Genomic DNA, 16,736 nt, shown 5'->3' on the forward strand with positions numbered 1-16,736 from the left:
CATACATCTGAACACCTGCTGAGGTAAAATAGCCTTTTGAAATACACACCTCAATGAAATTATAACATTTTTTTAAAGTTGCACAAAATATTCCATCCCAACTATATTTTGTATTTGCAGAGAGTGTTGTTTTACTAGGCATTTACAGTTTTAATATTCTGTACAATTTGAAAACGCTACTATGATTTCCTTCTGTGGTTTGGGCACATTTAATTGGAAACTCCCCTGCCAAAATATTTGCAAAGTCAGCACATTCACTAGGTGTGTAAGGTAAAAACTAGGTATGCAAGTAAAAAACTGAAGTTGTACTACTGAGCTGAAACTCTTCGAAATATCTGTTACAACAAGCATAAGTGATCAAAAGCAAAAGAAAACACAGAACTTTGGCTGCAGATATCGTAACTGTAAAGGCTTCTCTGCAAATGGTGATCTTCTTGGAAGGTAAGAATATCTGGTTATGAAAATAGATGGATACATCTCATTACAGTGTCTGCCTTTTGTAACTCATGCAGCAAATAAGAAAGAGTATCAGTTTTTGAAGTTCTGACCTACAAGAGCTTTTCCTTCTCCTGCATTCCATGGAAATGGAGCGGAGAGAGTTGGGCTTGTTCAGCTTGGAGAAAAGAAGGCTCCGGGGGGACCTTATATCGGCCTTCCGGTACCTGAAAGGTGCCTATATGAAAGCTGGGGAAGAACTGTTCAGAAGGGCATGTGGCAATAGGACAAGGGGTAACAATTTTAAACTCAAAAAGGGGAGATTTAGGTTATTAGGAAAAAATTCTTCAATAGGAGGTAGATCACTGGAACAGCTTTCCTAGAGACATAGCGGAAGCTCCATCCTTAAGAGATATTCAAGGTCAAGCTTGATAGGGCTCTGAGCAATATGATCTAGTGGACATGTCCCTACTTACTGCAGGGGGGGGTTGGACTAGATGACCTTTAAAGATCCCTTCCAACCTTACACATTCTATGATTCTATAAAATGCTGTTGGTTTATTAAGAGGATAAGAACAGACATTATTATATAAACCCAGGGAACCATTTAGCACAACAGATCAGGATCTAGGCAGAGCTAAAACCAGATGTCTATGTAATACTATCAGAACAAGGACAAATATCTGATGTTTCTTCTAACCCAGCTTCTAAAGAGACCTTCTCAGCCAGAGGTAAGCTCTAAGCACTCAGTAAACCTCCATAGCTTTCTTCTCTACCAATCTGTCAGAGTTCCTCTGAGCACAAATAAGTTTTTAGCATCCACAGCAACTTCAGACAAAGAATTCCACAATTTAACCTCATGTTTCATAAATACCCATCTACTTTTTATTTTGAATTTACTAGTTTAGCTAGTTTCATTTTGTGTCACTTCATCCCAAGCTGGAAGGAAGAGTGAGCAATCCATTTCTACTGGCCATCCCTAGGTGATTCAGAGAAGAGTTGCCTCACTGCAGTAGCATTTCTCAACTCCTAATCACTCATCCCCTCCATGCAAGAATCAGGCCTTAGTTTAAGGGTGTTGCCGCCCCAACAGTTCCTAATGCTGCCAGGCTGGCAGATCCATCGTGCTTCCCACCTACATCCAACCTCGCGACTGTCGATGCTGTGGCCTCCTATAGAGGAAACAAGAATCTGACAAATCTGAAGCTTGCTGAGAACAACCATCAGGAAATTTGGGAGAACAATTCAGCAACAGCAACTAGTTACTGTTTTGTCTTGCTGTATCCAGGAAATCAGGGCTCAAACACACGTAACTGTTACTTAGGAAGACAAATGACATAACTGTGAATGTTACTCCCCTTTTGTCCTCCTCTCTTCCCAGCTTTTATCACTGTACATAACATCATGTGGTATGGGATAGCCCCTTGGTCAGCTGGGGTCAGCTGTGTCCCATCACAATTTCTGGTAAACCCACAGCCTGCTCGCTCTGTAAGCCTTGATGCTGTAAGCACTGTCCAGCAATAGCTAAAACATCAGTGCACTGTCAAAACGGTTTTCATCACAAATGCAAAACACAGCACCATACCAGCTACTATGGAGAAAATTAACTCTATCCCAGCTAAAACCTGTATGCAGTATTATGGTGAGAATGTACAAGACAGTCAATGCTACTCATACAACTTGTGCTTTGAGAATATCTTCTGTAGAAGAAGAAATTTTCTTCTGTGCAGTAGATGCCTATATATTGATGGACAAGCAAGGAAGATCCAAATTCTACCCTGATTTGATATATAATGAATATAAGTAAATTTCACATCAAGTACGGTAGTATTAACCAAGTCAGATACGAACATCTCCTCCTAAACGTACCTCTTGCTACCTGATTGCGACATGCACGAAGGGACTGGAAGAGGCTGAAACCATCAATGGTCACAATTGCTGCTGGGTACAAGATACTTAATTCTTCATTCTGTAGAAGAAAGTGAGAGAAAGGAGAGAAAAAAATATCACTGCTACTGTTAAGACAGCACAAAAAGCTAGAAAAGAATCTATCAACTACATGAAGATGAGTATTACATCCAGAGAGTTAATATCTAACCAACCCCAGGCAACAGAATAAAGCAAAACTACAGAAACTCAGCATTAAAACATCCAATATAAGAATAAGTTATTTAAGCACATCATTCTATTTTTTTATATTTTTCAGTAACTTTTATGTTTGCATAATGTATTTTATGGCTTAGGGAGAAAGCACAAAAGTCACAGTAGCTTGTGAAGGCCACAGAAAAACAGGTTTATCTAGAATGCAAGTATCGAGGTTTCATGAGCCAAATTCTGAAACTGAATTTAGTGCTTGAACTAAGAATTGGCCACATAAATGCTAATTTGGGGATATAAATTCAAGTCTTAAATTCCTTAATGCTTCTGTATTTCAAAATAAATCCCAAAATGTCACACTAAAATGCATGAGCATTTGTATAAAGCAAACTTGGAAATTTCTGTAACTTCATTAGATTTCCGCATAAAGCATGCCAACTCAGCCAAGAGCAAAGAAGGCTACCTTTTCTACTCAATAGCTCAAGCTCTGCAAGAGCCTTCTCTGCAGGAATTAACTCATCATGATGTGCAGGTTCCTACCACTGTTTCCTATGAAGATTATTTTAATTTTCAGCTGTGTTCTCTGTGAAATAATTAAAATAAGGTCTTATGGATGAGTGCATATAACTCTTGGCACCTGAGAAGCATTTTCTCCTTTCATCCATACAGTTTTCATACACGTGCACAAAATAACAATAAAAAGGAAATTAATGAAGCCTTCCTTTGCAGGGTTATCACAAAGAAACATAGAACAAATCCATAGAACTAAATATTTCAAAAAATAAAAAGAAATTCTGAATCCTCGAACTATAGAGGCATTAATACTTCTAGAACAAGAAACTTGGAGCCTCTTGTTCTAAGGAATTGTCCACCCATCAAAAACTGGTAAAGGACACAGAGGATTCACAGAGAAGACGCCCTTCCATACCCCATAACACTGCCACTTCGCTTTTGAAATAATCTGACAAAACCTGTTCTGTGACACCAGGATGCCTGGGAATTTCATAGGTTCTGCACTTAAGCTGTAGGACAGGATCCTCATTTAATAGCTGTGCAAGCAGCAATACTCCACTCTGTAAGACAAAGAATAACAAGCATGAATGTTCCTGTCCCTTTTCTCAGGAAAGACAACAAGCACAATCTGCAGAAACAGAAGACTTCTAGAAACAGAAGCTTATTACAATAGCTTCCTTGTGAACTTGCAGTGCTGACAAACATACCTCGGTGTAAAAACGAACGTAACCAGAGGTGAAGCCAACTACAATGCAGGTCCAGTCGGGACGGCCTGTGGAACTCCTGTTTCACAAACACATACCAGAAGTCAAAAAACAAATCCTGCTCTAAGCTGCAGTGTAATGTGAGTGTAATATGATGATGCATACGCATAAGAATACAAATCCTTACCTCTTCTGACTTGCCAGTGGGATACACAATACACAACTCACGCATTCACTAGAAACAGAAAGATAAAATAAGCATATTTTTTCACCAGTTGTGAAATTGTGCTCTACAAGAGATCTTGCCAAGTCAGCATTTAAAATACTTTAACAGTGTACTAATACAGCACACAATTTATCAAATTCACACTAAAAAGTTGAGAAATACCCTTTCATTTTAAGGACGTTTTCGATTACAAGTTCAAGTGTGCCTAAGTAGATTGTGTGATTGCTTATTATACCTTGTTAACGTAGTCTTTCATCATCCACAGACCAGTTGTTCTGCTGGTACTCTTCACTAAAGTTTCAAGGTAAATCTCACATACCTACAGCTAAATAATTGTTCTCTTCATATATAATGATATACCAAGAACAGCTAAATATTTTACAAAACAACTGAACCATACATATCAAAATAACTCCTTGAAATGCATTACACAATATCTGATTCCACATCCATTACATTTCACCATTTGATAATTCTAGAGCATCTGAAGGGCTAACACGGTCCTCTCAGTTAATGCAATGACCAAGCATGCTCAGTGCATGGCAGGCAAAGTGTGCAGAAGGCAAGCAGCTGAGCAGGCTTCAATCTCTTAAATCAAGTGTTATTTAATTGTTACCACAATAGAGTTTTACACTGTCTGGGGAAAGAGCAGCAGTGCAAAGGTTTTATGAGAGACTATATAATATATTTGGGATGACATCTCAAACAGGACTTGAGGCATAAATGCCTGCAGTATTGTTGATCATTTACATTTCAGGCCACCTCCATTCCCCAAGGAGTGATTAAATAACCAGGCTAGACAATTACAGAAGAAAGGCTTTCTAAATGCAAGTTTGTCATGAGTTGCAATTAGATTACAACTTCAAAGCAATGCTAAATATCTCAGTGAAATCTCATCTTCCAATAGCAAAGCTTAGCCACCACCAAACGTTAAAAGCAACTTTGGACAAGAAAAAAAAGTCGTCTTTCATCAATCTGATAGTAACTGCCCTATTTACACTTCGACAGAATTAGAATCTTCAGCTATTAAAACCACTTGCAAACCTTAAATGAAGATGCAGTAAATACAACTGTACCTAGCTAAAGAAAGTTACCTTCTCCGTATGTCTCTTGGGGCTGTAACAGTGGTAAGAAACGAAACCCCAAACAGATTTTTTTCTTTTTTTCTTTTTTTTTTTAAATAAAAGATGACAGAGTAATTTCAGTGGGGACGACAACGACATGACTTAAAGCGATGCACATAAAACAGTTCAAAAATGTGTCAACAACAGATTTACAAAAGAGAATTATGTTTTTTACAGACTGGAGAGATGCTGATTAAGTCAACACTTCCCACAGCATAACAGAAGGTTGAAGCCAACAAGGAGATTGTTCAAAGGCAGACAGCAAATCAAGGCTGCAGACTTAATAACGAAATGCAAAATCCTTTTCCTTATGGGAGATACAAATCCTTTTCCTTATGGGAGAAATAACCAGCGTCTGTCTGGTTATCTGAAGACAGATTGAGCAGAAATATTGTATAAATACCAAATGTATGACCAAAGCAGGTTTTCCATGTCCACTAAACCACTTACAGCCCAAAACCATTTATTGAGAGAGACAACTTTGTATCTGCTTGAGCTTTTCAAAACCAACTTCATACATTTCCAGTTCCAACATCCCTAACAAAATTTCACCTCTATTACTTGAGTAGATTCTTTCCAAAAAGGTACTTTTTTCTGTCTATAACAGTAACTTATACACAGCATGACAAGCTAGAACTATTAAAATGTCCAAATTACATGCAAAAACAGTGATTTGCACAGAATGTACTTCTGTTAATTTGTATGAGCCTGTCCTGAGATACCACACTATACATGGTGACCTTTGCAGACAAGGTTTCTGATCACCCATTTCTGTTTTCAACATCAAAAGGCATAAGACCGCAAAAGCACTTGGATGACAGCAAAAAAAGTACAAGTAAAATCATATACTAGTAATTATTAAAGATGAAAATGACATTTCAATCTCAGATGCATTTCAACACCTACCCTTCTTCAACATTCAGAAAGCCACTCCAGCCAACAGCGTACTGCATTTCCTCTTTTCCCTTGTCACTGTGTTTCCATTTAGCTGCCATTAAGAATAAAGACACCATCTATAAAACTGTAATGTTTTGCATCTCTCAGATAGAATTCTATTACTAATCCTTCTCTTCAGTACAATACATCCTACCACATTCAGTTTAAGCAACAATTACAAACACTGAAGACTATAAAACTACATTTTCAGTGACTTTTCTGAAGAACTCTCCTGTTTTCTCAGAAATTCAGATGAAACAACATACTATTAAAATTCTAAAGTGCTGAGTTTCATTTTAAAAGATTTATATGGTAACTGCTACTTCATCACATCTTAAAAGTCTCAATTAATGAAATAAGGATCCTTAGGAGGAAAGTACTAAGCAAGAGCAAATTTCTTCTGCGAACATGACATTAAACAAATAGTAAATTTTAATTGTCAAGAAGGAGATGGGAATCCTGCATTAAACCTGATAATTTTTAATCGTTGTATTATAAAGATTACAAAAAGCACCCTGTGAGTAACAGTGTAGTGATTACAGCTGGCATTTGGTTGTTGAATCATCTCCCAGGTGCCAAGGGACTACTACAAAAAATTACTGTTGCATGTCATTTGTCTGATACCTAAACCCTGAGGGACAGGGACACTTTTGCCACTGCATGCTACAGACGCCACTGTGCACTTCAGCAGAAGCAGTTCCACAGCAGGTTAAGTAAATGCCCTCGTTATTCCTGATCCAGTAAGAGCTTTCTGATGAGTACTGCTATCTTTTCATTTCTGGTGAAAAATTAGCAGCTATTCTACATTGGGTTTGGAACACACAGCTTCGCAGGGAATGACAAATGCAGCATGACAACTCAATGCGATCTGCCTAATTATGCAACTCTGAGCTTCAACAGCCTGGTTTTGTTTCAAAATGGTAAAATATTCCCTGTATCAGGAGGTTTCCCTTCATCATGCTCACTTGCCATCACTGCAGCTGTTAATAGCACCAGCACCCTAGGCAACAGCATGTATGTAAACAGCAGCTGCCTAATCAGTGTTCATGTATTACTAAAGGTACCTTTAAAAGTCCTGAGTGCCTTACTTTAGAGTAAAATATAAAACCACTCATTCTTCAAGATGGAGAAGAATTTATCAAAAGCAGAAATCTCAAAAACAATCCACCTCAGTATTCCCTCCTCCAAGCGACAATGGCTCAGGTAGCTCATTTTTTGCCATGGGAGAGAAAATACAGACAAGTATTTCTTAGTGGCTTAAATTAGTACAACAGTTTCATTGTTCTTACGAAGCACAATTCATGTCAGTATCACTGAGCACCTCAAAGAGCTTGGTAGTTATAGTATATATTGATTAGGCATGACAAAATAGTTTTTCACAGATCAAAATATAGCTGAGAAATAAAAGATAAGACAGCTTACTCGCCAAGCAGTACCTTGACAATGCATGATGTGTCCTATAAAACACTCCAAAATTCTTGAAGCCATGACTTGAGGGGTAAGCAGATGGAGTGGGGGAAACACATCTTGCTACTATTAGGTGTATTAGCATATATACTTAGAAGAATGGATACTTACGCACTAAAAAGACTGCTTTCTGATGATTAGCTATTACCATCAGGTCATTTGTTGGTGACAATGACAACACACAGTCCTGAAGCCAGTAATTTTTCTGGTTCTTGGAATTAGATTCTTCTTCTTCCTACAGGTAAAGCTTTAGTTAATGTATGCAGCAATTTTTAAACATAGCGGAACTTGCAAGATTCATCAAAATTTGACTCGCCCTCAACACCAGCACTGAATAGGTTGTTACTAGTCACTAGAGCTCCAAGTTGCTTGAAAAGCCATCAGAAATGCATTACCCTTGCACTAATTCTATCTGTATGTTTACAAAACAGAAAACAAATGAGTACTCATTACTAATTTACTCCTCAAAATCTTTCAAAGAGACATTAGAAGAATGAGACTGAAAGCTTTATTACTACTGATTAGAGACTGGAATAAAATATCTCTTTAGTTATCCTTGTTATAATCCACACTCAACATGAACATTTTATCCAAGCTCACAGAGGGACCAGCTTTAAGGAATAGTTGCACATAGGAAGAAAGTAACTAAGCTGGCACTCAGAACAAAGCTTCACAGTAACATACAATAGGTATCATGTGTTTCCACAAACAAGGAACTTCACAGAGAAAGAAACTCAAGCTAAGAAGTGCCAAGTTTTAAGGGTTTAATGACAGGAAAGTAAAGACTTAGATACCATCACTATGTATGAAAACATAAAGATTGCATTTTTTTTCCTCAGAGCAACAAGCCAAATATTTGATTGCGGAATTAACAAGGTAGCTCCTGCTAACCATAGTTCGTAGTTTTTGAGCAGGCTGCTAGAGGTGATCCCCCTGTTTGCTTAGCTCCATCCTCTTACCCTGATCACAGCAATACAAACACTTTCCCTTGTCCACAGCTGTATTGCTCCAAATACCATTTTGCAGGACGTGGAACGAGTGGATTGTCTCAATCTGTCTTGCCAAGGTAACAGAGCCTGCAGAGGCAGGGGAACGTTTTGTGGACTGACCCTCGCCTCACAAGGGACTTAGCTCTGCAAGCATCTGCAGGGTGTTGGACCAGGGCCTCCATCCTCCAAAGGCTGGAAGGGCCTATATAGTCTTGATCTCCAAGCAGCTGCTTTGACAAACCAGACATTATGCTCGAGGTCTTAATTTGATAAACCATCTGGACACTGTCCCTGCAAGGGCAGCCCCTCACTCAGTAGCCACCCCAATAAACAGGATCCTGTCCTTATCCAATAAGGAACAGTGACAGTCAAGCAGGACCCTGCAGAGGCAGAGTGCCTTCTCGCTAAAGTCCCATGTGAGGCCACTGAACGGGGTCATTGCTCCATCAGCTGGGGGTTGTGTGTGTGTGTCAAATGACCACTTGGGATCCCCATTCCCCACCAACTCATTTCTAGAACACTCCGCAACTCAACACTGAGTCTGCACAAGATATACTAGGCCTCCCCAGAAGGGTGGGGCCAGGGAGCCTAGAAGATGCTGTATTAAAGAAGTTGCACTACTTAAAAATACATACATTTACTCCCAGCAGGAATAAAAAACCAAAAACAAACCACCCAAACCACAAAACACCAAACTCTGTAGGAAGAATTTGTACATCATACTGTTAATCAGCTATTCATTATATTTATTTCCCTTCATAAGGCTGTACCATAAAAACTGTCAGTCTGCGCAGATAAGAATACCTTGCATATCCATCACAAGGTCTACGTTAGCACACCACAAACATTCTGCTAACTACCTTTGTGCACACTGTCTCTTGATTTGTGCAAGGCAATGAATTTTCATGGCAACCATCAACAGGCGAAGATGACAAGTTCTATAGCAACAATTTTCCCTAATTACTGGAATTTTTCAAGACTTCACAAAAAGGTGAATATGTTGTCTGGGATTCTCATGACAATGTTAATTCTTTATGACAAAGATAAATCCATCATGTGCAAAAACATATAACAAAAACCCAGAGAAGTCTTACACTATTTTTTAATGCAATGATTTTCAAACTGAAGAAAAAGAAACCAAAATTAAGGGCTTATTTAAAGATTATAATGAATTAAAATTTCACCCTGAACAGAGAACTTAAGTGAAATTATCTGTATGCATAAACAAAGAACTTGAAACCAAAAGCCATAAAATATGGCTATCTTATTGTTGCAGTTTTCTGTAGCTGTGCTGCTGAGATGGCTTTTTCAAGCAGTAGTTACAGCTTTCTGCAAGCCCCAGACTGTAAACATTGGCCAATTCAAGGCTGAAATTGCTGCTGACTAGGCCTGAGCCAATCTGCAATGGTCACAGCACCTCTGTGAATCACATATAGGAGAAAAAAAACTGCAGGCAGGTGCCCCCAGAGAAGGGAGTGAGAAGATGTAACAAGTTGCGTGGACCCAAGGCCAGGCCCGAAGGAGAGGGGGGGTTGAAGAATGCAAAGAGATTCCCCCGTATCTCGTGGTGAAGACCATGGTGGTGCAGGTGTCCCCTCTCAGCCCATGGATGAGGATGGGGAGCAGAGACATCTTCAGCCTGTGAAGAGATTGATTCATACCTCAGCAGGTTTACCGGGGGACTGGTGACTTTGCAGGGAACCAGGCCTGGGGATTCTGGGCGTGAAGGTCAGCACCCGGGAAAGGGAGTCCTGCTGAGAGGCCTGTGGTGAGGAGATGACTCCCCGATAGAGAGGACTCATGCTGCAGAAGTTCGTGGATACGACTCATGCGTGGGAGGGACCTCACCGTGCCGCAAGGGAGGAGTGTGTGTGCGTGTGTCTGTGTGCGTGTGTCTGTGTGCGTGTGTCTGTGTGCGTGTGTCTGTGTGCGTGTGTCTGTGTGCGTGTGTCTGTGTGCGTGTGTCTGTGTGCGTGTGTCTGTGTGCGTGTGTCTGTGTGCGTGTGTCTGTGTGCGTGTGTCTGTGTGCGTGTGTCTGTGTGCGTGTGTCTGTGTGCGTGTGTCTGTGTGCGTGTGTCTGTGTGCGTGTGTCTGTGTGCGTGTGTCTGTGTGCGTGTGTCTGTGTGCGTGTGTCTGTGTGCGTGTGTCTGTGTGCGTGTGTCTGTGTGCGTGTGTCTGTGTGTGCATGCCACTCCCCATTCCCTGCCCCTCTCTGTGCCATGTTGGCGGGGGGCGGGGGGCACAAAGCAGGGAGTAAAATCGTGATGAAGTTTAAGTCTGCTAAGGGGAGGGGTGGAGGGAAGGTGCTTTAAGACGTAGCCACTTCTCGTTATCTCGACTCCGGTTTCACTGGGTGCGTAGTTGTAGTAGTAATAAATCACTCTTTTTTTTTCTTTCATTCTGTGTTGAGTCTGTTTTGCCCACTGTACTAATTGGGAAGTGATCCCTCTGTCCTTATCTCAGGTCCTAAGCCTCCCGACATATATTTTCTCCCCTTTTCGTCTGAAAAGAGGGAGTGAGCGAGCAGCTTGATGGGCATTTGGCCTCTAGCCAGGGCCAAACTTATATCAATGAAAAAAATAAGAGTTAACACAGGAAAGACACTGAACTTGTCAAGAGAAACTACTTTAAAAGGTGAAAGACAGAATGATTTAAATCAGCATTTAAGACAAGACTTCTACATCACCATTCTTACAAAACAGCTAATCAGCTTCCTAATAAAAGACACCTCATGGAATAAAACTTTTTTTAAAGTTTTGGTTTGGGGTTTTTTTTGCTTGCTTTTTGGAGGGTTTCTTTTGTTGTGGTTTTGCCTTTCAATGCCTTCTCAAAAGTTGATATGTTCCATGAAATAGATACTTGTCCTGCATTTCACACCAACTATAACACAAATCAATGAAGAGTTAAAAGTTTTAACATGGGAATTCATCGTTATACTAATAATTCTCAACTCTGTGCTAGACTGATGTACTTATTTTGTTGTGTGTTCAGACACACAGACTCACATAATTTTATGCTCCTACAAAGAACAACCTGTTTGCTGTGCATGATAGTTCTTTCTTCCTGAAGAGTTTGACCTGAACCAGTAGCAACTTTGAAGGAAAACACATAAGCCAAGGAAAAGATCTTTATTAAGAAGGGTATGAAACACCTGGCAGAAGAGTCTAACATTTTAAAGAAAAGAGTAAAAAATAAGACTGTTTCAACTTAGCAACACCTGCTCATTCTATCAAATTATAACATAAGTAGAAAACAAAGCATTTGTTCTCATTAAGGAAGTTATAAACATTACAGCATATCTAACAATGATATGGCCTGAAAAACACACTCATTTCATGGCAGTTAGAGTAGAGCTTGATACCCGTCCTATTTGAAAGTTTTTATACTCCTGACAGTCTCATCAGCATCAGTGACTCATCCCTGGGAGACACCATGCTTGTTTCAATTTGTCACCTCAGCTGAAAAATCCATTTCCCTGCTGAAGTAAGTAGTTACAAGGCTACTGCCCAACTCCTCGGCCGTACTTCCTATATGCTGAGATAAAGAGTGTAGATATGAGGGTTTTGTTAGCAGAGTGAGGTCTGAGTGAGGTCTGAGTGAGAGTCTGCCCCATTAGCTCTCTCTAACAGGGAATTAATCAAGCAGTTCTGTTCAGATGACTCATTCCAGGGCAGAGGATTTCTACACAGACAGCTTCCCTAATATCTTATGCAGGTCTGCTCGTAGCTACAAGCCTTCAGCCTTGCCAACAATTATAGATCAGCTGTGTTATTCTTAGTTGAACTAGCTGGGCAGAGATGTTTTTCCCCCTTGAAAGAGCAACTGTGCTGCCCCATCCTGTATGTGCAATTTGATCCCCCCTGTAACACCATCCTCAAATCACAACATGTAAGGACTACTACATGACCATTAGAGTGACACTTCTATCAGTGTGTCAGGAGGTTTTGATGTGTATCAATTCATGGTAGATTATCATAACTCCACTGCCATTCCCTCCTGTCTCTGGCTAGCAATGGGACAAAAAAGATGCCCACAGCAGCACAGAAAGATGTGTGTATATTCCAGAAAGAAAAACATACAGGAATGAGTAATTATCCCAATAAGTAACATCCAAAGTATATTTAGAAATAATTCCAGGACCAAGGGACAAACAAGCAGTCACTTTTAAAATGCTGTTCAAGGTGTTTCTTGCCTAGGTAATAGCTCTATAGCCAAAACTAACACAACACACAAACAAGTGGAAGCCCTTTACAATATGCAAATTAGCGATGAAAACTTGTATACACATACAGACACAAACTTACAGGTTCCTGTAATTCTGCTTCATCCCAGGCTCCCCAGCCACCATCTTCCCAGCTTGTTGATTTGCCTGCTTTAAGAAAGAAAGAAAGAAAGAAAGAAAAAAAAAAAAAAGAGTTGTCACAGAAATACAGCACAGGCCACCAAAAAAAAAAATATCAAGGATTGCTGATGGCATTTTAACTTCATTTATGGCAGACACTAAAGTTCTACAGAAAGAATCATAAAGTGATACGAGTGTCTTAGTTCTCTGTATTTATTTCCATTTTTGGCACTATTAAAAAAGTAGTAACGGATGCAAAACTGGAAACAGGTGTAATGACACCTGTGTCAAATTCATTCTGACAGACGGCACCTAGAACTCAGGGCAAGTAAGATCTTACAGTGTCCAGTACAACCCATCATTGATCCTTCCACAGAGCCTCTCTGCACCTTACTAGAAAAAAAATATTCAATTAAATTTGTCTTTTCTCAGTTTTTCCACAGCCATTTCAAAACAGCCAAGATACATTTGTAGCTTTATATAGCAACCTGAAGCATGGAGGTGGAGGGGAGCCTTATGCATCCACATGAGAAAAATATATCTGTAACACACCACAAAAAATAGGTATGCACAACCTTATGAGAAACAATTCTTCTGTATAGGAGGAAAATACCTTTCTTTCTATAATGGTGGATTTTGGGTTTAAGTGAACTGCAGGATCAGCCAACAGCAACATAATTTCATTTTGACAGGGAATGACAGTACATGGAAATTCATCTGTGACAACAAAACATCTGAGCCCAGAATAACGCAGATACCACCACCCCTCCCAAAGCAGCCAGAAAAGAAAAAAAGAAGCTGAGGATCTGACCTCTGAGGGGAAAATGAGCAAAGGACTTTGGCTAGTCACCTCTTTGCAAGACAGCGCTGAGGACAATTAAATAAGACACCAATCAGTTTCAAAAACCTCAGAGAAACAAGCTTACAAAATACCTCACCCGAGACATCCGAGGTTACAGAGACAGGGCTACAGAGTCACTGTTTTAGTTATACAAAAAACACCTGAAATTCTTTCATCTAAAAATACAGAATTTGATGTGAATTTAAAAGTTCATCTAAAGGGCCTACAAGAACCATTTCACTCTAATTTGAAGCGCACAGTATTAAAGCGCCATCAGCAGCACATTTGAAACTTTAGAGCTGCTTTAAATGCTGCCCATTTGCAATGTTAATATTAACATAGAAGAAAATTTGTTTCAAGCGTATTTATTATAAACTTGAGAGCCAAAGGTCTCAACTATCCCAACTTATCTTGATATATAGCTTCAAAACAAGCCAGTTTATGTGTATAGATATTTTTTAAGAAAAATTTCAACTCATACACAGGACAATAATCAGAGGTCAACCATTTTTGGATTATGGGCCATAAAGGATTAAGCTGCATCAGCCAAAAACCTAATACTTATTGTATACTTTGTACATATAAAAATGCTAACTAAAACTAAGTTGTGCATCAATATTTCATATCTTAATGAACTGGGTTTTGGGTGGGATAGAGTTAATTTTCTTCATAGTGGCTGGTATTGTACTGTATTCTGGATTTCTGATGACATAAACACAGCTCAGTTATTGCTGAAAATGTGTCCAGCCCTTTCCTGTTTCTCACACTGCCTTGCCAGCAACCAGGCTAGGGTTGCACAAGAAGTTGGGAGAGGACAAATGACAGGTGACCCCACCTTACCAAAGGGATATCCCACACCTTACCATGTCGTGCCCATTGATACAATCTGGGAGAGGAGATGGAAGGAGGGGGATGGTGACTTTAGATGATCCTGGAGGTCTTTTCCAACCTTAATGATTCTATCATTCCAGAGTTAGGGCATTTGTTTTCCCAAGTAGCTGTTGCAAATGGAGCCCTGCTTTCCTGGATACAGCTAAACACTTGCCTGCTGATGGGAAGTAGTGAGTCCATTGTTCTGCTTTGACTGCATGCAGACCTTTTACTTTACCTATTAAACTGTCTTTAGCTCAACCCAACAGTTTTCTCACTTTTCACCTGTGCAGTCTTACTCCTTTCCTCATCCTACTGCAGGTGGACATGACTGGGCAGCTATTGGGGTTAAACCAGGACCCTTACATGCACATGTGTAGTTTGTTGCATTTATGATCTTCCAGCATGTTTTCCATCCCTCAATTTAAGAATTTATTAAATTAATAAATAATTGTGCAAGAAATGATTGCTTAAGTGCAAAAGTTTCAGATTTTTTCCTATGCATATTTCTATTTTCCTATGCAATCACGATACCACTGGAATGCATAATTAGTGAAGGAAGAGGCAGTTTCTCTTCTCTTCATGCCAAGAAATTTTAGAAATAGTTCTGAATAATTTTTCTACTCTGTAATCATAGGCCATTTATTTACAAAGCTGCTTCTCCACTGTGGGGACTGACAAATACAAGTTGTTTTACCAGCATTACTAGGAAGCCCCTTTTGAGACTAACATTTCTTTTCTCTCCATGAGAGGGGGATGGTGGTAAATGACACTCAAACTAAATTAGCTCACTAATCTGAGAAAGAACCACTTGAGCAATTTCTCTTCCTTTAGACGGTCACAACTGCTTTCGACAGAATAAAAGCCTATTAAATTAAAAATAATCCACAGATTCCTTAAAGTAATGTTGAAAGTTTCCATGACTTACAATTGCAACTGCACTCTGAAAAACACAGTTAGAGGCATCACCAGGGAAGGAGGAAGCAGCTTTGTGCTGCCACACAGCACAGGAAGCGAGTGAAACACTACACACAAAACATAGTACTGTGGCTTCCTCTGACATGCAGGTGACAGCTTAAGTTACCGCAAGAAGGAACTATATGCACTAAAAGAGGTGCTAAAGATAAAAACTCTGGTGCAAAGAGTATTTGCATGAAGTACTCTGACAACATGTGCTGACAGCCTGCCATTTAGTCTTCCCTATATTTCAGAATTTATTAACAATTACAGATATAACTATGCAAGTACTGTGTATTTTTATGTTATTTTGTGTGAAAATTGAATGCAAGGAGTCTTCAATTTATTTAATGCAACCCAGAGAGACAAGATCTGATTAAAGAGGCAATACAAAAGAGTTTGTCAGAAGACTTTTCAGTAGGAACATAGCAAATTCAATAAGAGGGACACAGAAATAGTTAAGAACCACTCTACTGCTAAATCCAATCTAGAATTTGACTTTGTACATTTTTTTTTTATTCTTTGTAACCTTGTTTGCAACTCCGAAATAAAAAGCCTGGCTTTCTGTATTTATGGATTCAAGTAGTTAATTCAGATAAAGCAAAGCGGGCAAGCACAGCTCCAAAGATGATGTTTACAGAAACTACAGAGGACTTCTCAGAATGTTATGAAACAGGGATGGATTTTGGAGAAGATTTTCTTTACTCAGCTTAAGAAAAGCAAAAAGCAGCAGTGAAGTGACACCTCATAGCTCTGAGCAACGTGCCCAAATCAGGGAATTGATTTTTTTCTTCTCCCCCTGAATATGCAGCAGCATCTCAAAGCCAAGATCTGTGGCACACACCACTCTGAAGTGACCATCTCACCATCACAGACATAGGTACCTCCACGTAGGAACTCCCAAGTATGGGGTTGATTTTTTTTAATTATTATTAATTTAATTCACATAATGGGAGATAAACACATTTGGGAACTAAGAATGTCTGCACACCAGAAAAAGCCTGATTTTTCTATTTGATGTTAACACTGCCAAAGTTTAGCCAGCTGCAGTCCTACCTGTCTACAACACTGAATTGCTGTCAGCAAGCCTGTCAAATGTTTCAAAGCACGCAGTTCAAGCTACCAGTCTACCACAACACCAGACATACACATTACTTTAAATAAATTGTTGTTAAATTCCTGAAGTTGTAAGACTATAGAAAATGTTACATAGCTTTATTGATCAGCTTTCTGCT

The 16,736-nt window shown here is 39.5% G+C and overlaps 1 protein-coding gene across 2 annotated transcripts in view; it reads right to left on the bottom strand.

Moving 5' to 3' along the window:
* The window catches only part of RAB3GAP2 (RAB3 GTPase activating non-catalytic protein subunit 2), a 53,589-nt gene that overhangs the window by 28,329 nt on the left and 8,524 nt on the right, over positions 1-16,736 (bottom strand). The window contains exons 2-8 of one of the 2 annotated variants that reach the window (XM_084261580.1): positions 12,796-12,860; positions 7,614-7,737; positions 6,006-6,087; positions 3,937-3,984; positions 3,753-3,828; positions 3,504-3,605; positions 2,305-2,404 (exon numbers count right to left, since the gene is read on the bottom strand). In XM_084261580.1, coding sequence (XP_084117706.1) covers positions 2,305-2,404; positions 3,504-3,605; positions 3,753-3,828; positions 3,937-3,984; positions 6,006-6,087; positions 7,614-7,737; positions 12,796-12,860 — 597 coding nt within the window. Of the gene's footprint in view, positions 1-2,304; positions 2,405-3,503; positions 3,606-3,752; positions 3,829-3,936; positions 3,985-6,005; positions 6,088-7,613; positions 7,738-12,795; positions 12,864-16,736 lie in introns of both variants that reach the window. The other variant, XM_084261579.1, reaches the window with a different exon arrangement.

This window comes from Gallinula chloropus (assembly GCF_964237585.1).
Source record: "Gallinula chloropus genome assembly, chromosome: 3".
NCBI classification, from domain to species: Eukaryota; Metazoa; Chordata; class Aves; order Gruiformes; family Rallidae; genus Gallinula; species Gallinula chloropus.